The sequence below is a fragment of the Pteronotus mesoamericanus genome, unplaced genomic scaffold (assembly GCF_021234165.1).
Source record: "Pteronotus mesoamericanus isolate MK-2021 breed Mesoamerican mustached bat unplaced genomic scaffold, CSHL_Meso_final scaffold_54, whole genome shotgun sequence".
Classification (NCBI taxonomy): Eukaryota; Metazoa; Chordata; class Mammalia; order Chiroptera; family Mormoopidae; genus Pteronotus; species Pteronotus mesoamericanus.
Genome location: NW_026555321.1, coordinates 40,976,156 through 40,996,121, shown reverse-complemented (window position 1 = coordinate 40,996,121; position 19,966 = coordinate 40,976,156). Strand labels below are relative to the sequence as shown.

Genomic DNA, 19,966 nt, shown 5'->3' with positions numbered 1-19,966 from the left:
GCCCAGTGCAAGGGTCCCAAACCTGACGGCCTCCAGGGGTCTTGACACGAGAGTAGCTTTGATTGGCCTGGGAACAGACCTGCTTCCTACTTACATGCATACACCTGCCGGGTGTGCTCCGCTTCATGCTGTGCCCTGTGGCTCGTCTTTTTTCCCTTGGCTGTTAGTGAGAGAGATGTGGGCTTGAAAAATACTAGTGTGTGAGTGGTAAGTGTCACAGGCATTGCTTAGCCTCTGTGTCTCAGCCATAGTGGGAGGATGGGTGGCCCATCCAAGGATGTGAAGACTTTGGCATTCAGCATTAATGGTCGTTAGCCACACAGAGATGTGCAGGCCCAGCATTGGCACATTTTGTGAGTTTTCAAGAAAATCCCAGTTTTCATGAGAAACCATGAAATAAACAATTTTTGAATATTGGCAACTAATGGAATTTTTATTTAAACAGTACGGTCTGAAAAAACCAAACGAAAACAAAGAAACAGAAAAAAAGCAAATCCACATAATCTGGCCAGATTCAGGTTAAGGACATGTCTACTTGTCTTCTTTAATGAATTGATGATACACGGGAGAGGATGGGACAGTTGTGTGGGACATGGGGAGGGCCCATTTCTTCAAATGGGCCTGGATTTGAACCCAGAATCACAAGAGACCTTCAAACCTCACTGAGCCCCAGTTTCCCCATCTATAAAGTGCAGATGATTGCCTCTTGGTTTAAGAATTAGAGACCCATGTGGCACATTTTTAGAGCGAACTCTGAAAAAACTGTGGCTCTTGTTATCATTATCAGAACCTGGTCCTTTGGCATTGCCACTCAATCTTAGAATTAAAAAAAATCTGGCCAAGGGAAATATAAAGTCTGAATTTTGAAATCTGAATGGGATAAATCTCAGAAGAGCCAGATTGCAGGAGAGGTAAGTGCAGAGAGAGGGAGGATGAATCAGACCCGTGGGCCTGACTTGCTTATTCATGTAAATACTGCTGGGTCTGAACCCAATGGGTTTCCAAAAATAACATTATCTTAACATTTAAAGATACAAACATTCTCTGTGGATAAAAGGGAAGTGGTTGATCCATGTAAGGCTAAATGGCTAGGGCTGACCTGATGAATTGCAGGCTCCATGTAACAGAGTTTAGCTGGTGGTAGGAAACCAACACGTGGAACTCTGAGGCAGAAGGCTGTGCTTTACCTGCACGATGATTTGGCGGGTGTAAGGGGAGGTGGCTGGACAGGTTCTGTCAGTTTCTGTGAGGTTCTGCCCAGGAAGCTCCTTGGGAGCGAGAAAAGCATATGGGTTAAGAGCATTCCAGGTTTAAATCCCACCTCTGCCCTTTAATTCCTGTGTGACCCTGGGCAAGTCATTTTGCATCTCTACACTTCGGTTTCTTCATGAATAAAATGAGGATAATCGTGCCCTCTTTCTGTGGTGGTTAGGAGGATTTAATGACTTAAGTGATAGGAAGGGGTAAATAAGTTCCTTTATGGAAAGCTGCCCTATAGAATTGCTAAACATTGTGTAACTATGAGGTGCTAATAGTATTGTGATAAAGGTGTTACTGTGACTTAAGTTTCACATTTGCTGCCTCTTCCCGACTCCCAGACTTGGTGCAGTGGGTTTTCAGGCAACTCTCTTAAAAATAAGGGCTGAAACCACCAACTGCCACCACAACTGGTGAATTTTTATGTAATTGTGAGATGTAGGGTCTTTAATCATACTAATCACCTGGCTTTTGTTAAAAACAGTTGTTCTGGGGACGTTGAATGAAAGCCTTAGTATAAATAATAAGAATTTGTTTTAAAAATTGGGGAGGTGGGTGGTGAGGGAAGAGTCTCAAAAGGTGAATTCTTGTGATAGCTGCTAAATAGTTGCTGGATCTTGTCAGCATGTTTGATTCTCAGGTTGTTGGTCAGCTGGTCACCCCCACAGGAAACTTTGTACTTGAAATACAACAGTGTCTCTACCTATACACTCTCAACTCCCCCTAAAACAGGAAGCTCTACTTGTAGCTCCTTTGCCCTACACACAATAAAATATGTGTTTTTCATCAAACAGTTACAGGATTGGAGAATCTCCTCAAAAGAGGAAAGATTTCTCTGGCCTTTACCATCCATAATTTTCCCACCTGGTTAATTGCATCCTGTGTAATTACTTTGGCCCTGGGAGGGGAAGGGTTGAAAATGTCTCCTTGTCTAGTGTTCAGAAAGAATGCGAAATTGATATCGTGCCAATTGAGGCCAGCTTGGGGGATCTCCAGCTGCAGTTGGACCACTCCAGTCTCCATGGGATACAGAGCCCCGGTACTGGCTCTTGTGGACATCAGAGCTTAATCCTTTTGAAAGCATCTAGTTCGAGGTGCAGCAGGGGAAGCTCAGGTGGCAGGAGGCTGGGCCTGTGCCTTTCAGCAGCGCTGTGGGCGACTTGGGGCCTCTGAGGGCTGTGTGAAGAGAACACACTGGGCAGCTCTTGGGTGTCTGCCTTTCAGGCATGATTAGAGCAAGAACCGCTTTGTAAATCACATAGGCTTTCTTCTAAAGCATTTCATCTCAAGCGTAGGAACCCCTTGGGTGCAGACATACATTTTGTTGGGAATTTTGTACATTACATATTGAAACACACCAACAAATACAGGACTAAAACTTAGAGTGGAAACAATGGTTTGGGGAGAGTCCCTAGTCAGTATGGGGCATTATCAGCTGGATACACCCTGTTTTTAATGACCTAGAAATTATGTATTCCACTGCAGACTTTTTAATGATCAATTGTGACTTGAATCTAAGTATTTGTACCCTGATATCACAGAGGCAATGGGCATATGTGAAATGCCTGGCTGGATTAGAGATTATTTAATTAGTAATGGCGTGACAGAGAAAATCACCTGGCCTGTACCAGAGGAATGCAGGATATGTGTTTTTCCTTTCTGTAAACTCAGATATTCTGGCCAGAGTAAGAATTCTGTTAACTTTGCCAGGTGGGTAGAAGAGATGATAATGTTGAAGGAAGGAAAGTGTGTTTAAAAGTACAATAATTAGGTCCACATTTTAAAAAAATGTTTTGTTGATTATACTATCACAGTTTTCCTGATTTTTCCCCCTTCCCCCGCCTCCACCCAGTACCAGCCTTCCCTCCAGCAGTCCGCCCACTTAGTTCATGTCCATGGGTCATGCATGTAAGTTCTTTGGCTTCTCCATTTCCTACATTGTTCATAACATCCCCCTGTCTATTTTGTGCCTACCAATTAGGCTTCTTATTCCCTGTACCTTCCTCCCCCCATTCTCCCCCTTCCCCCTCCCAGCTGATAACCCTCCAAATGATCTCCATGTCTATGATTCTGTTCCTGTTCTGGCTGTTTGCTTAGTTTGTTGTTTTAGATTCAGCTTTTGATGGTTATGAATTTGTTGCCATTTTAATGTTCATAGTTTTGATAGTCTTCTTTTTCTTAAATTAGCCATTACATGTGATAATGGCTTGGTGATGATGAACTCCTGTAGCTTTACCTTGTCTAGGAAGCACTTTTTCTGCCCTTCAATTCTAACTGATAGCTTTGCTGGGTAGAGCAGTCTTGGCTGTAGGTCCTTGCTTTTCACTACTTTGTGTACTTCTTGCCAGCCCCTTCTTGCCTGCAGAGTTTCTTTTGAGAAATCAGCTGATAGTCTTATGGGAACTCCTTTGTAGGTAACTCTCTGCTTTTCTCTTGCTGCTTCTAAGATTCTCTCTTTATCTTTAATCTGTGCCATTTTAATTGTGATGTGTCTTGGTGTGGTCCACTTTGGGTCCAACTTTTAATAAAAGCATTCCGCTTTGCTTAGGCATTGAATTCCTGAAAGGATTTCGGGTAATACTGGAGGAGCTGAAGTCAGAGGGACGACAGTGCCAGCAACTGATTCTGAAGGACCCAAAGCAGCTCAACAGTAGCTTCAAAAGGACTGTAAGTCACACATGGGGAATGTGCTCCTGAAGACACGCATTGTTCCAGGGGGTTGAATGGTCTATTCACAGTCTGTGAAACTGGAGAATGAGGGGCTTTGGGATCCACCCCACCTGCCAGGGTGGGCAAGAATGGCGGGCAACACTGCCAGCCTGCACCACGCTCCCTGAGAAATCCTCCAGGACCTCTCACTGGTAAACATACTTCTCAGGTTACATCCTGGAAGGTGCTTTGTGCTCTTCTGTGTGTATGTGGGCTCCTTCCTACCATCTTTGAAGTTCACTGTTAAGAAGATCTGGCTTCCTTGCCAAAGAACAGACAGCGTTGTTGATCTTCATTTCAGTGAGGGATCCAAACCTAAGCTTGGTTCAGAAAACAGACCTGACTTCCTCCTTCCCTGGGACATGTCCCCAGCCCTGGAATTGTGCCTGGGTGACTGTCAGGGAGGACTGAAGCTCTTTTGGGTAGGCGGAGGGGTGGGTAATTTCTCCATGACATCACGTGTGTTTTTGTTCCCATTTAGGGAATGGAATCTCAACCTTTCCTGAATATGAAGTTTGAGACGGATTACTTTGTAAAGATTGTTCCTTTTCCTTCCATTAAAAACGAAAGCAATTATCACCCTTTCTTTTTCAGAACCCGAGGTGAGTATGGCCTTTTCTGCCTGGTTCCCATTGCGAGACTTCTGTTTTTAATTTTCAGTAGATATGTATTCAAGAGCCCACAAAATACTGGTATGAAACCAGCATGGCGAAGAGAAAAGCATCCAGAAAAGCAACTTTTAGAATTAAGATTTGGCCCACAATGTGGTAATCTAACCAGAGATACCCATTCCTGGTTTGGTCTAGAGTAGACATGATGGTTGATTTTTTTTAGAGGGTGCTGTTAGTCACATATTAAAACCATTTGATTAAAAAAAAATAGGAATACACCCTGGCTGGGTAGCTCAGTTGGTTGGAGTATTGTCCCGATATGCCGAGGTTACGAGTTCAATCCCCAGTCAGGGGACATGTAAGAATCAACCAGTGAATGCATCAATAAGGGGAACAACAAATCGATGTTTCTCCCTGTCCCTCTCTGTCTCTCTCTCTACCCCCTTCTCTCTCTAAAATCAATAAATCTAAAAAAAAAAAAAAAAAAAGACAGAGTATAAGTTGATTTTAGGGTGAAGAGTAGAGCATAACATGATTCCATCCTCTATGTGTCATCAGGAGGGAGGCCTTGGTGGGGGGATTACCTGTCATTTTCAGAATTAGATAAAGAAAATTACGCAGCGTTCCTGAGGTCACTTCTTCCTAGAAATTTATTCTTTCTACTTACTTATTTTGCACCTTTGTGCCAGGCCCTGTTGTATATCTTTCCAAATATTAAGTCAGTCAGTTTTCCTCGTGACAACTCTGTACAGAATTAGTAATTAGATGTGGAATCACACACAGAGAAGACAAAGGGCTTTCCAGAGCTGGGATTTGAACCCCAGAAGTCTGACTCTTAGCCACACTCTCAAACCACTACCCATGCTGGGTTCCCGTTTTTGCCTGGCTCTCCCTTTCCATCTGTTTTGCACACGTCTCCTTCATCTCTCTGAATCGCTGCTTTCCTTGTTGGCGCCCAGACACCCTGCAAGCTTCAGCAGAGCTCTCTTGTCCTCCAGGTCAGTCTGTCTGTCTGCTGTGCCAGGCCTCGGATGGCAAGCAGTCAGCACGGCATGGCATCCCCTCCTGTGTGGTCTGCTTCCTGTTTCCCTCCCCTGGGATGTTTTTATTCTCAACGTTAGCCTTCATCAGTGTTTCTTTCCCTTTGAAGAATTCTTACTCTCGTTGTTTTCTTCTAGACTATCTTTATTATTTTTTTTAAACTGTGGTTGTTTACTATGCAGCAAAGGTATTTTATTACAACTGGTCTCATTTTCTGAATTAAATAAGATTCCACAGGGAAAAGACCATTAGCACTCACCAATATCTCTTGATGCCTTATACTTAGCAACCAGATAGTGAATTCAAAGCATGTGTTCATGAAAAGTTTGCCTAAATCAAACCTATCATAATTTAAGATTATTTTTTTCCCATTGGAATCAGTCAATATGTCTATCTGTATGTGAGACAGAGGCAGGAGATGTGTTTATCACTATTTCAGTGCAGTGACTTTGAGACTGCCTTCTGTTTTCTTGAAACTGTATGGACCTTTCCCAGAGGCTTCTCCTGGATTAGCGACATGGCTTGTTGAACTAGCTGTTTGGCTCTCTCATTGAGTTTTTATTGCATTGCAATCATGTTTCAAAGCTACTGGCTTTGGTGCCTGGTTTTCAGCACTGGTGCTACTCCTTAGTAGATGCCTGATGTCAGTTTTAGACTCCATCAAAAGGATTTTATATTAGAATGCTAGTGAAGGTTAAAATAACCCTGAGATAGCCCTGGCTGGTGTGGCTCGGTCAGTTGGGTATCGTCCTGCAAACTGAAAGGTCATGGGTCCAATTTCTGGGTAGGGCACATGCCTAGATTGTGGGTTTGGTCTCCAGTCAATCAGTGTTTCTCTCTTTCTCCCTCCTTTCTCTCTCTAAAATCACTAAAAAAGAAAAAAAATAATGGAGCTGATATTGGCACCCACTTAAAAAAAAATAACCCTGAGACAGGGTTATCTTGATCTCCTGTGCCTAAACACCTCCACCGTGGGACAGGGCCCAGCGTCATTTCTGTTCACAGTTGACATGGCCTCCATGTGGCACTAGTATGAACATGGTCCCGCTGCCCTTGGCCACTGGCCTTGGAATTCTGTAATACTCGACAAGCTTTTAAAATCTGAGTGACTTTGTAGTGTTTTATTGGCATAAAATGAACTGCATTAATATTTTATATTGTACAATTTAAGTCTTCATAAGGTACAACTGCACTGTATTGAAAATCATTGTTTGAGTTGATATATTTTATACTCTTCCAGTAGCACCTAGTGCCAGATATTTATATTTTATTGAATTGTTGGACAAGAAAAATGTCAAACTGTCCTATAACCAAAAATATGCATCTCTCTTAATAGCCTGTGACTTGCTGTTACAGCCGGACAACCTGGCCTGTAAACCCTGTAAGTATAGCTGTTCTTGTCTTAAAATGTCACCACCCTGGTGGTATCACCTGGCCTCAGGGTGCTCACTCCAGGTCCTTTCTCCTCCCAGTCTGGAAGCCTCGAAACCTGAATATCACCCAGTACGGTTTGGATATGCAGGTGTCCTTTGACCACGCACCACACACCTTTGGCTTCCGTTTCTTCTATCTTCACTACAAGCTCAAGCATGAGGGACCCTTTAAGCGAAAGACTTGTAAACAGGTGAGCTGCTAGTTATACATAAAGAAACACTACATGTTTTAAAGTGACCCTTGCACCCCTGGACTTTCGATGATTCAGTTTGAGTGTTGGGTGTTGTTGACTCTCAGCAGTCAGTAGATATTCCAGAATGTTATCACTAGGTAAGTCTCAGGCCATCTTGCTGTCATCCCTCACTCCCCAGTTATCTACACCCCAGCTGTTCTGGCGGTGACGTCACCTGGTAAAAATAATATTACCAAGGAACCAAAATAATTAAGTATTTCTAGTTCATTCTTTCATATTTAAACATTAATCAGGTGCTCACCATGTGCCAGTCACCAAGCTTTTCGCCCATTGAATCCTTATAACCTCTATGGAACAGAGGCTGCTGTCATTCCTACTTTACAGATGGGGAACCAGAGGCTCAGGGAGGTCACCTACCTTGCTCAAGGTCACCCAATAAGTGGAAAAACTACATAAGAGCCACATCACTAGCATTTCAATGGCTATTGTTTTTACACATAGGCCAAGGTTAACCAAGTTCTTAAACTGGAGGCAACCTTTTATTTTTAGAGTTATAAAAAAATACTTTTTTTGTTTTATTTTTTTGTTGTATTTTTTCCAGTACTATTTAGTCCCCTTATACCCGCTTCTTCCCACACACCCCACCCCCTCAGTCACCACGCTGTTGTCCTTGGAAGTTCACAGTACTGCTAGATCGTCCCCTGGGAGCACCAAGAGGTTTTTAGTCATGGCGGAAGACGCCAGGATCTTCCTTGGCATCTTCCTGTGTGTGTATTGAGTTTTGCTTTCCTGCTGGCTCACACCTATTCATTGACTTTTGACCTTCTACTCAAGTCAAATAAACACAAATAGGTAATTTCTTTCCCCACCCTTTTATTAAGTAAAGGGTATTCTAACTACATAGTTTCAAATCAGATATTCCTGTTAAGGGCACCACCAGCTAAGTGTACAATGACAGGGGTCCCAGATTCTCCTGGGCCTTTTATCAAAGTGGAGTTCAGATAAGGTGGCAGATAAACATAGTAGCTTTCTGATCTGATTGATGCCTTCTGAAAACATGAGACTGGTGTCAAATCTCCTGCGGTTCTGAGGAAAGAAAGGGGTCCTGATAGTCTTTATTCAAGAAGCACATTTTAAAAGTATTATTCCTTTGCAGGAGCAAAATACAGAGACAACCACCTGCCTCCTTCAAAATGTGTCTCCAGGGGATTATGTAATTGAGGTATGTATAAATCAAGAAGGCCTTATTATGAATTCTACAGAATGAGTCTAGTTCATTCAGAATTCCAACTGTTTACACCACTAAAATTTCAAGCCATTGAAGGTGTGCATAGTTATATTTTTACATGGTCCTTAACATGTTTTTAAAAGAGTTTATATGAAACTGATCTTTGATTTTTTTCATTAAATATTTCCAATAAATATTTTTATGTAACCATACAGCGCACATAACCATGATTTAAAATTCTATGTCGTATTCTCTCTTCCTTGCAAAGGTATATTTTTAAAACCTTTGCTTCTAGAAAGTCTTGTTTTAGTAATAAAACAGCAAAGCAAAAATTATGCGCATTACATCTACCTATACTTCTTTAGGTTTCTCCTGACATTCTGTTGTATAAATTTACATGAGTTCTAAGTTACACTTAAAAGAGCATGTAAATGATATACTTTTTCTTTTCTTTTTGTAGATTTCTTTTCCAGTATCAAAAATACTACAGAAACATGAGTAAAAGAAAAATAGAAAGAAACATTAAAAATTTGTCCATACCTTCCTATCGAAAGACAAACAACGTGTCTTAACATTTTGGTAGAAACACCTAGTTCTTGCAGTACTCTGTAGCAATATGTGGTTTTGAACAGACACACCCTCTTAAAGCATTAATGGAGGCCCAGTAAGATCAGTGGTAAGATGCCATTCTAATTGGAAATTGTTAGAACGCAGAACTCACTAGCTGATTTCATCAATGACTAAACAACCTTTTGATTTATGAAGAAGTCGAGACTTTTGAGTTGGTAAAGCAGAGATGTGTCTGACCCTTAATGTCCACTCTCAGCTCATAAATGATCGCAGACAGCAGCCCTCGTTTCCCTCCCCCCACTCTCCTTCCTCCCGCCCGACCCCGCCCAGAGATGACAAAAGATTGAAATCTGTTGAGATGCTATCACTTAAAAAAAATAATATAGCGTCCTCTGTTTTGCAGCTGGTGGATGACACTAATATAACAAGGAAAGTGATGCATTATACCTTAAAGCCAGGTAAGAATTTTATTTTTTGGAAATGTTGGCTCAGGACTCTAGTGCACCAAGGTATCCGTACCTAATGGTTTACAAAAACAAAACAAAACTTGAGCTTCTCTCCCAAAGGATGTTCAGTCAAATCTGGCTTTTCTCCACCCTAATGTGGATGCCTGGAAGATCAAAGCCGGTGTGGTGTATGTTGCTGGAACTAAATAAATAAGTCAATTGTCCTTGGAAGAAAAGTGGCGGTGGGAGGGGGAGGTTTCCTTAGGCAAAATTCTCACTCAAAGGTATTTACAGTTAGCAGACTAACTGTTGAATTGTTTCTTCAAACTGAATCCTTTTTAAATGACTAAACAAGTACTAGAGAAAGGTGGTCAAGGTGATCCTAGAACCTGTTAAGAGGCTTCTGTTGAAAAGGAAAAAAAAAAAAAATCTTCGAAGCCGCTCTGCTGCTTCAGTTTAAAAGCCTTCCCTTTGCAATTCCCCAGCGCATTCCCCATGGGCTGGGCCCATCAGAGCTGTTGCCATCACTGTGCCACTGGTCGTCATATCGGCCTTCGCAACACTCTTCACCGTGATGTGCCGCAAGAAGCAACAAGGTATGTGTGTGGTGTGTCCCCCGCCGGGGGGCAGGACCAGCGTGCTTGGTCCCTCTAGGTGGGCATCTGGGAAGCTATGTAGCTCCTTAGCCAGTTTCCTGGCTACAGTACTTTCTAGAATTAAAATGCTTGACTTTTAACCTCAGGAGCCACTAAAAGGACAAGCATGTGTCTATTCTCAAACTTGGGACAGTAAATTCAAGAGCATCAGGGAAGTCTAAAGGTATGAGTAAGGATAAAGGCAGGGCTTGGTCACTTACAAAAAGTCAAGTGTCAGGAGGGAACCTTCTGGGGAGTTGGAAATGTTCTGTATCTTGATCTGAGTGCCAATCACATAGATGTATACTTAGATAAAAAATTGAGATGTACTCTTTAAGATTTGTGCATTTTACCTTTGTAAGTTATACTTCAATAAAAAAGTATCTTTTAAAAAAAGCTATTCTCTGCCAATGCTGATTGGACTGGTAGGTGCACTTGGTTGCAAGAATTTGTTCTGAGTGCTTTCTGCTGATTAGGGTGGTCCCTGTAGAGTTCTTAGTTTGCTCAAGGTCAATTTTAGGTGAAGAACAATTTTTGGCCATTTGTCGCTCCCCTTGATACGTCAGCTGCCCCATTCCCAGTGGTGACTCACGGGGGGCTGGTGGAGTTGGGGATTGGGAGCGCTCTGAGTGGACATGTCACCTTTTGTTTCTTGAAGGTAACATTAGGTCCTCAGTCTTAGGGCGCAGGACAAAGCATTGTTCATAGCTTCCAATCCTATCTTCTTTTCCAATTTAGAAAATATATATTCACATTTAGATGAAGAGAGTTCTGAGTCCTCCACCTACACTACAGCGCTCCCCAGAGAGAGGCTCCAGCCACGGCCGAAGGTCTTCCTCTGCTATTCCAGTAAAGATGGCCAGAATCACATGAATGTCGTCCAGTGTTTTGCCTACTTCCTCCAGGACTTCTGCGGCTGTGAGGTAAGGAATCTAAAGGCTTTTTCTCTTACGTCCTGTGGGGCACATGCTCCATACCCTCTTCTGGCCACCTTATCCCTGCCTCCAGGCCTCATTTGGTGGCGCCTGCTCCCCAGCAGTTCCTGGCTTCCAAATCGGGATCAGCCTTGCACTCTTCTCTCAGTCTGTACCCATCACCAAAACTAAATGTTTTTGAACACCCAGCTCTAACGCTGACACACTCCTCCTCAGAAGCCTCGAGTAGCACTGCCTCGCAGGAAATTATGTGGGTGGAAAGGCAGCTGCCCTGGGAGCATGCAGTGGGGGTGGGGAGAGGTGGTCACTTGACATATCCTGGTGAGCATCCGCGGCAGGTTGGAGAGATAATGGCAAGTAAAGTATTAGGTTTGGAAATTCTTTGGGGGAGTTTTGCTTTTTGAGTTAAGCTATTCATATGTAGATTACTTATAATGTTATAATGTTAACCTTAGAGTGAAGTCTGCAACTTTCATGGAGAGCACATTGTTTCTTACATAGAATTATACAATAATTGTGTAGTTGCGTTATTTGTGCCTGCTGGTGGGTTTCTCAGTCTCTCCATGTGGTGAGGCTGCCCTCTAGTGTCACAAAAGGTATTTACAAGGCTGGCTCAGTTTCCCAATACAGGAAGGTAGAGAGGTTGGCAGATCAGCACATGTGCTAAAAAACAACAGCAAACTTGAGCGGGTGCCACACACTGTCTTCAGATACAGATAACCTCATTTATGTTTGACATAGTGTAGAAAATTTTGGAACTAGAAAAAGATGAGGAAAAATGGCCTGTAACCTTAACCTGGAGAAGAGAGGAACCATGGTTAGTATTTGGTGTATGTGTTTGCAGTCTTTTTCTACATAGATGAATTCATATGTACATTTTGCATTTTGGGTGTCTTGGAATTATTTTTTCTGTCTCCTTCATAACTTTTTACACAATTGGCAGTTTTATGTAAACTGCAGTCTTAAATAGCCACGTGACCCATAATGTTATTTCAAATTGTTAAACATCTTAGTAGTTCAGTATTTCCTCATTTCTGATGATTTTACAAAGTTAAATTCCTGGAAATGGAATTGCTGGATCAAAGATAGGAACATATTTTAAATGCTTGGTATATAACCCCAGTTAGTTTTTAGTATTTATAACATCTGGAAGACTTAGGGCAAGTGTAAGACAAGTCAGGATTATCTTCAGCAGGTGGATAGATATTTGGGGTTTCTTCCCTTTGGTAACACCTTAGAGCAGAAGGGAAAGACGAAGTCATTTCAAATCCCTTTCCCCCTTAACAGACTGTGGCCGCTGTTCGGGCAGAGCCTTCGGGAGTTAGTTTCTGAACTACAGAAGGGAAGAGAAAGGTACAATTGCGAAGAGATGACTTCAGCAGAATCAGATGAAAATGGTCTGGGGAGGCAAAACCCTCTGAGGAGGCCTGGTTTTCTTCCCTCACCCCCTATCTCCTACCAGACTCCCCTTGGAGTTAAAGGCCTTGTACAGATGTAACCATGAAGAGCACTGTGAGGTCATGGTGGAAGATGCTGGTCACTCCCCAATGAGTTAACCAGAATGGCCACATTACTGACATTTCTGTAGTTTACCATCCTCTTCTTCAGCCACTGACCAAATGGTCAACAGCACGGCTGTAAGAGTGGTCAGGGAGGTCCTCTTGTCGTCACGCTCTCTGGACATGAGTCATCCAGCATTGTGGATGACGCACATCCAGACCTGAGCCCCACTTTTCAACCCACTTTAGGCCCCTCACCCATATCCCTCCATCACCGCCTTCCAGCTTTCTCGCCGGGACCTGTCTGCCCCCTGTGTGAGCAGCCTCATTCATCAGGTAGACCAACTCCTGTGACTCCGTTTTCTTTTTCTTTTTTCCTTTTTTCTTTATAAATATTTATTTATTTTTAGATGAGGGGAGGGAAACATCAATGTGTGGTTGCCTCTCACGTATCCCCTACTGGGGACCTGACCCACAACCCAGGCATGTGCGCTGACTGGGAATCGGACTGGTGACCCTTTGGTTCACAGGCTGCTACTCAATTGAGCCACACAAGCCAGGGCCAGCGTCTCTATTTTCCTTGCTCTGCGTCACACTGTAAGTTCCTTGAGGACCTCACGCTTGATTTGTGACTTAGGCAGGTTGCTAGAAGCTCTGTGCTTCTAGATCTTTTCACTTGTAGGACAGGAGTGTCCATGATCGCACATTAAGCTACAATGAGGACACGATACAGAGGGCCTGGTGTGTGGCTGTTACCTATGGAATGCTAGCTGTTCCTTGGGGCCAGGTAACCTTGAAGCAGTACATAGCAGTGCTAATAATGATGAAGGGATAGATAATGTGCCCTTCTTGTAACATTCCCATTCTTACTCGACAGTCCAGGCTGTACGTGAGTGTGGGTCCTCTTTTTCCAGGTGGCTCTGGACCTGTGGGAAGACTTTAGCCTCTGCAGAGAAGGGCAGAGAGAATGGGTCATCCAGAAGATCCATGAGTCCCAGTTCATCATCGTGGTCTGTTCCAAAGGCATGAAGTACTTTGTGGACAAGAAGAATTACAAGCACAAAGGAGGCAGCCGAGGCTCCGGGAAAGGGGAGCTCTTCCTGGTGGCCGTGTCGGCCATCGCCGAAAAGCTCCGCCAGGCCAAGCAGAGCTCATCAGCCGCACTCAGCAAGTTCATTGCAGTCTACTTTGATTATTCCTGTGAGGGAGATGTTCCTGGTGTACTGGACCTGAGCACCAAGTACAAGCTCATGGACAACCTTCCCCAGCTCTGTTCCCACCTGCATTCACGAGACCACAGCCTCCCGGAGCTGGGGCAGCATCCTGGGCACATCAGCAGGAGGAACTACTTCCGGAGCAAGTCTGGACGGTCCTTGTACGTCGCCATTTGCAACATGCACCAGTTTATTGACGAGGAGCCAGACTGGTTTGAGAAACAGTTCGTTCCCTTCCACCCTCCCCGACTCCGCTACCAGGAGCCAGTGCTGGAGAAGTTTGACTCTGGCTTGGCCCTAAATGATGTAATGTGCAAACCGGGGCCTGAGAGCGACTTCTCTCTCAAGGCTGAGGCACCCGTCCCTGGGTCGCCAGCTGACTCACACTCGGAGGGTCAGCAGCTTGGCCTGGACGAAGACGCAGAAGCCGGGCCCAGCCCCGGTGGCAGCTCCGTCCTGCAGCCCCTGCTGCACACAGCGAAAGCCGTTGGCTTGGGCATGCCTCGGGACTCAGGCATCTACGACTCTTCTGTGCCCTCCTCCGAGCTGTCACTGCCTCTGATGGAAGGGCTCTCAGCAGACCAAACAGAAACGTCCTCGCTGACAGAGAGTGTGTCGTCCTCCTCAGGCCTGGGTAAGGCACTGGGGAGCCCAGAGTGCCGGTGGGTTGGTTCTGATGCAGGCCAGAGCATTTGTTCATAATTCCAAAATCTGTGGAAAGTGTTTTCTAATTTGGGTGCAAACTTACCTGGCAGTGAAACCTGGTGGGAAGTAACACAACTGCCTTGATAGTTTCAATTTATCCCAGGTAATGGGAACGTTCACATGTGTGAGCTAATGCTAAATTATGGTGAGCAGTCCAGTCCCATGTTATGTGATATACAGTATGTGCATTATATCACCTTCCTAAACTCCAAAAACATCTGAAGACCAGGACAGAGTGGGCCCCAATGGTGTTAGAGGAAGTTCTGTGGACCTGGATCTCTGCTGGAATTTGTATTGTTACTCTGCCCAAACCTCCCAATGTCTTTAAAGCCACATCTGTTGAACCTGAGGTTCAGGGATGCAGTAGTCTCTCCATCACAGCTTAGCACAGGCTCCAGGTAGAGCTCTGTAGGAGGACCCACTTCCCTAGGGAGCCCCTGAAGAATGCCTGTGTCAGGCTGCTCCTTACTGTCCTGTGACTAGTTGCAGTCATGCATGCAAACCCTTGACTCCCAACTAAGGGAACTAGGACCTCTTAGCAGCATGCAAGTGCCCCATCTTGAGCTGATTGGGATGCCTGCCTCACTTGTGTAAAGCTTGTAGTCCAAACCCAGATTCTGCCACGTTGTGGCCTGAGTGCCCAGCCCAGTGAGGTGCAATGACGTGTGGCTCTGCCCTCTCTTCTTTCCTTAGGTGAGGAGGACCCTCCTGCCCTTCCATCCAAGCTCCTCACCTCTGGGGTGTATAAAGCAGAACCTGGTTGCTGCAGCTACACTGGCGAACTCCACACGGCCGCCCCTTTGTAATGAAACTGAAGAGTCTAAGCATTGCCACTTTAGCTGCTGCCTCTCTCTGTTTCCCCAGCTCATCTCTCTGGTTGTGTAGCCCACTTGGAGCTGAGGTCTCCTACAAGGATGCTCAGAGTGAAATTTTTGCCAGTATTTGTTCTCCTTGCCCCTGTCGTCTAACAGATACCTTGGCAAAGTCTCCGATTTTCTAAAAAAATCATATGGATCTCTGAAAGGCATGTCCGTAAGATCTGACAACAGCTTACCGTGTTAGGTCAGACCTTGGATTAGAGCCAGTACTGGGAGGTAGGGAGGAAACATGTAAGGAGGAACAGGAAAATACCTGCACTGATCGTTCAGACTTAATTTATCTCTGCAGACTTTGCCTATTCACTGTTTGGCTACTTTGATTTGAAATGCTTTGTAGAAAAAGCACTTTTAATGCTATAACAACCATAGATATCAAACGTCAGTCTATCTGAAATCCATGTCATTATAGATGGTATTACTCTCCACTTTTGGTGTGGCACTTAGGATGCCATGGATGTGAAAAAAGGTCTAGAAGATGATTGAATATATAATCACCTTTCATAAAATGAGTCTACGTATTAGTGGGTGGCATGCTGGCTGAGGTGGGAGCTGCAGGGCCAGGGTGACCATCTTTACAACTTTTTCTGAGATGGGTTGATCAACACGCAATGGCACCATAACTCAGCACCTAGGACCACCTCCTGGTCTGAGTAGGCATCGTGTGAGGACCAGATATGACTGCCAAACTTTCTATGGTTACATTTACTGCATTGTATCTCAGATGTTGGTGTCTGAAATTTTGTTTTAAGAGACTGATACACGACTAGGCTGTAGTACTGGAAGTTGCAGTTCACGCGTCTGTTGACCTCTGGTCTAAAGCCATGTCTAGAATATTTGGGATCAGAATCCATTGAAATACAGTGGGTGGAGGTGGTGGCCAGTTGATCTGTTGAACTGGTTTTGACTAATGACACACCTCTTTTTAAGAAGGTAGAAAGGGGGAGAACTGTCCCTAAGACGAATGTGCTCTTCAGATATTGCCTAATGAAGACATGGGACCTGAAATCAGTAAATTCTTGAATCTTAAAGTATGCCCCCAACAACCCAGCCTGTGACTCATGTTTCACTTTGTTTCTATTATATTTACCCAATGAAAGATTTGTCTCTTGTGCTCCATCTTACAGAGAAGAGCTATTCAGAGTTTAGGAAAGAATTTTCTATAAAAAGAAAAAGTAAATGTTCTGTTTTTATGAATGACTTCTCTACAGAATTTCTGTTTCCAAAGGGAAAACAGTTGTTCCCTTCCCCTCTCCGTGTCCTTCTGGAGATGTGAGCATCCTTTTCCACCTTTTTCATAGGCGTTGTTGGATTTGGCACCCTGTGTTCTCAGCACTCACACCGGGGACCATGATTTTGACTCCAGCAAATAGGACCAACATTAGAGGGGACGCCGAGAAACATCCCGAGGAGGGGTGGGAGGTAGGATGGGGCAGGACTTCTCTTTCTAAGCACATGCTTGGCAAGTGGGGAAAGGAAGGTTTACAACCCTCCTGGGAAGAAGAGGTTTGTGTGTATTTTTGATGCAAATGCCATACACCCTGCTCTGTAAAGGCAGCTGGCAGTTTCTTGGGAGAAGAACGTGATCGTCTGTTCTCTGGCATCAAGTTTCCTGCAGCTGCTCTGAGGGAGAGACAAGTGAGCAGCAGAACTGCCTCCCCCAGAAAACCAGACATCTTGTTGGAGAAGAGGCATTCCATGCCATCACCGTGGAGTACAGGTCGAGCACAGAGCTCCTGCCCACATGTGACTGTCCTGCTGCTCCATCCTCAGCGTGCACTCTGTGAAGGAGGGTGGTCAGTTCAGACTTGGCCAACATATGAAAGTTCACTTTGGAACATTATGAGAGGGATTTCTTATTGAGGCTAAATGGTGCGTGCCCCAAAGGAACCATTAAGAGTCACTTTAAGGATAGATCAACTTCACATGTGAAATGAGGCATCTCTGAGAAAGTAGCCCCAGTGACAGCATGGAGGACTAGGGTCGGGGAGCATCAGCTGGGCTTCATGAACATGGCGAAGAGATTGTTAAATGAGTTCACTTATTATGAAAATGGAAGGGAAAAAGGTGCTAGTCGAAAAATCAGCCAGTGTTTTATTTTGGATTTAGGGTTTTGGTACTTATTTTTAAATGCTAATATTTGTGATGGTCAAGAAAATCAAACTGATGTACCGAGTAATGAAACTACAGTTGAGTGCCTAACTGAGAATAAGTTGAGAAGTCCAACTTCCTGTTTTTGCCTTGTTAGTTTCACTTTTTTTTACCCTCCCCATCTCATGCTGGGAATGGGAATAATTGCCTTATAGATTAAGGCAAAGCATCTTTTTAAGCAGAGCTCCATTTTTTTTCACTTATACATTGTTCCAAACAGTGGAAATGATGAACTGGAGTTAAGATCAAGGTTCTGTAAGTCACAGGCTTTTAAACATTGGGGAAACAAGAAGTAGAATATAGGGATGATCTCAATGAGTCCTTGATTTCGAGAGTCAAAGGCTTGTATAGCTAAGTTAGATGGTGTCCTCTGGACAGGAGAACAAGTCCAAGGAGAACAAGGATAAATCCAAGGTTCCAGGTAACCAAGAATTCTGCCTGCAAGTAATTGAAGGTAGGGAGCTGGTTGTTAATCTTAACTCATCAATGTCCTACAGTGAGGACTTAGCATTGGACACAGTCAGTTTTTCCAGAACAGTGATCAGGGAGGTAAAAGCCCAGGTCGAGCTGTGTTGTTCTTTCAGAGGTCAGCGACAAGCAACAGTGACCACCTGGATGGTCCCAGCCCAGCCACACAGCGGGCAGAAGATACTCCAGAGAGCCAAGTCCTAGGCCTTTGAACCACACTGATCTCTAGAAGGAATCAAATGTCATTCATGTCGAGGCCCCGGTGGGTGCCCCAGCCAGGTAACAGTATTGGGTTGGCCAAAAAGTCCGTTAATGTTTTTTCCATACGATGGCTCTAGTAGTGCTTAGTTGTCTTTAACTTCCTCCAAAACAATTTTGTTAGATTGTATTATGACAGCTGTCATATCAGCATGCATTAAAAAAAAAATCAAAATTGGTGAATTTTTGTGCAGGCATTTTAATATTAAAGATGGAAGAAAATATGCAACCTTTTCAGGGTATTATGGTTTATTATTTCAAGAAAGGTAAAATTACAAACTGAAATGCGAAAAAAGATTTGTACAGCATTATGGAGAAGGTGTTGTGACTGATCGAACATGTCAAAAGTGGTTTGCAGTGTTTCTTGGTACTATTGACATTTTGGTCAATTAATTCTTTGCTGTGGGCCTGTCTTATGCATTGGAAGATATTTAGCAGCACCCCTGGCCTCTACCCACTAGAAGCCAATAGCAGGAGATAGCTGACATACTCAAAATCCTAATCAGTAAGGTTATTGGTGAAAATGAAAAGTGTGTCCGTTATTTTATAGAAAAAAACAGACATTTTGGCCAACCCAGTATTTTGAGACAAAAATGAGATGGGCCTATAAAGTCATAAGACAGAGTTTTTGTTGACACATTAACAATAACTAAAGATAGTCCCAGATCAAAAGTTCAAAAATGTCTATAGCAACAATGATATTATTGGAATTAATGTGTTGTAATTTAAGTTCATGAATGTTTGTCAGAGTTTAGTCTTACTATTTCATAGCCACAAATGTCTTTAAAAAAAAAACCACAGCCCTTAGTCTCAGGTTCCCTGACTTAAGCGCAAGTAAAAAGAAAAGCCAGGCCCCTAAAAATGTGGGATTATTTGATTTTTTTCAGACCCCATCCCCCCAGGGTTGAACATTATTTCTTTAAAAAAAGGAGGGGGATGGAGAAAAAAAAATTATTTTCTTGGGGCAGAAATAACACACCCTCCTCTCCAAAGAGAAAAACCTGCAGTCCCCAACTGCTTGAATACTAATTTGGCTCTCTTAGAGATAAGAATTACTCTTCATGTCTTTATTGGAGAGAAGTGGACACCACCAATGTGAAGGTTATTAGACTTTTATATTGTTAGTGAAAACTGCTACTCTCATTTATCAGATGGTATGCCTTCAGGAGGCGCCAGTATTGTAGGCCAGGTGTAATGATAAATAAGGGTAGTTTTATTTTTTTTTAAATGACAGTGACATGTCCTGTCAGTGATGGGGAGACCATAAGGCATGTTGGGAACCCTGGCAAACTGAAATGCTCCTCTCTTACCTACAGGGGGCAGCTACTCATTTGTTGTAGCCAGTTGTGGCCACCCATTGTTGCCTCATCTTCCCATCTTTCAAGAGAAGCTGAGAATCTGCATTTTTATATGAAAAATTCTGATTTGTTTAGTATTGGCATTTGGACCCAGCAGAACACACTGCGGGGCCTGATTTGGCCCACCAGCTGCCAGTGTGTCATCCACCTCTGCTTTATAAGGGTTGAAATGAAAGGCTTGCGTGGTAATTGCAGATGTCTGGCACCACCAAAAAATGCTCTTGCAAATGCAGTCAGTAGCTGGATTGCTTCTTTCCCTCATTGCTTCCCCAAAGAAATTTGATATGATTGTGAATGTATTGAAATATTTTGATTGCTTCTTTACATTTCATGGTGTCTTAAAAGAAAGGCAAGCCAGTTCTTAATTAAAAAAAAAATC

General features: G+C 43.6%; 1 protein-coding gene across 1 annotated transcript in view; it reads left to right on the top strand.

The window, feature by feature from the left end:
• IL17RD (interleukin 17 receptor D) overlaps window positions 1-16,510 on the top strand; it is a 60,883-nt gene extending 44,373 nt beyond the window's left edge. The window contains exons 4-13 of the mRNA XM_054594965.1: window positions 3,806-3,924; window positions 4,448-4,568; window positions 6,955-6,999; window positions 7,091-7,242; window positions 8,402-8,467; window positions 9,447-9,501; window positions 9,975-10,085; window positions 10,863-11,047; window positions 13,473-14,406; window positions 15,171-16,510. Of these exons, the coding sequence (XP_054450940.1) occupies window positions 3,806-3,924; window positions 4,448-4,568; window positions 6,955-6,999; window positions 7,091-7,242; window positions 8,402-8,467; window positions 9,447-9,501; window positions 9,975-10,085; window positions 10,863-11,047; window positions 13,473-14,406; window positions 15,171-15,283 (1,901 nt within the window). The 3' untranslated portion in view covers window positions 15,284-16,510. The remainder of the gene's footprint in view (window positions 1-3,805; window positions 3,925-4,447; window positions 4,569-6,954; window positions 7,000-7,090; window positions 7,243-8,401; window positions 8,468-9,446; window positions 9,502-9,974; window positions 10,086-10,862; window positions 11,048-13,472; window positions 14,407-15,170) is intronic.
• The last annotated feature ends 3,456 nt before the right edge of the window (window positions 16,511-19,966 follow it).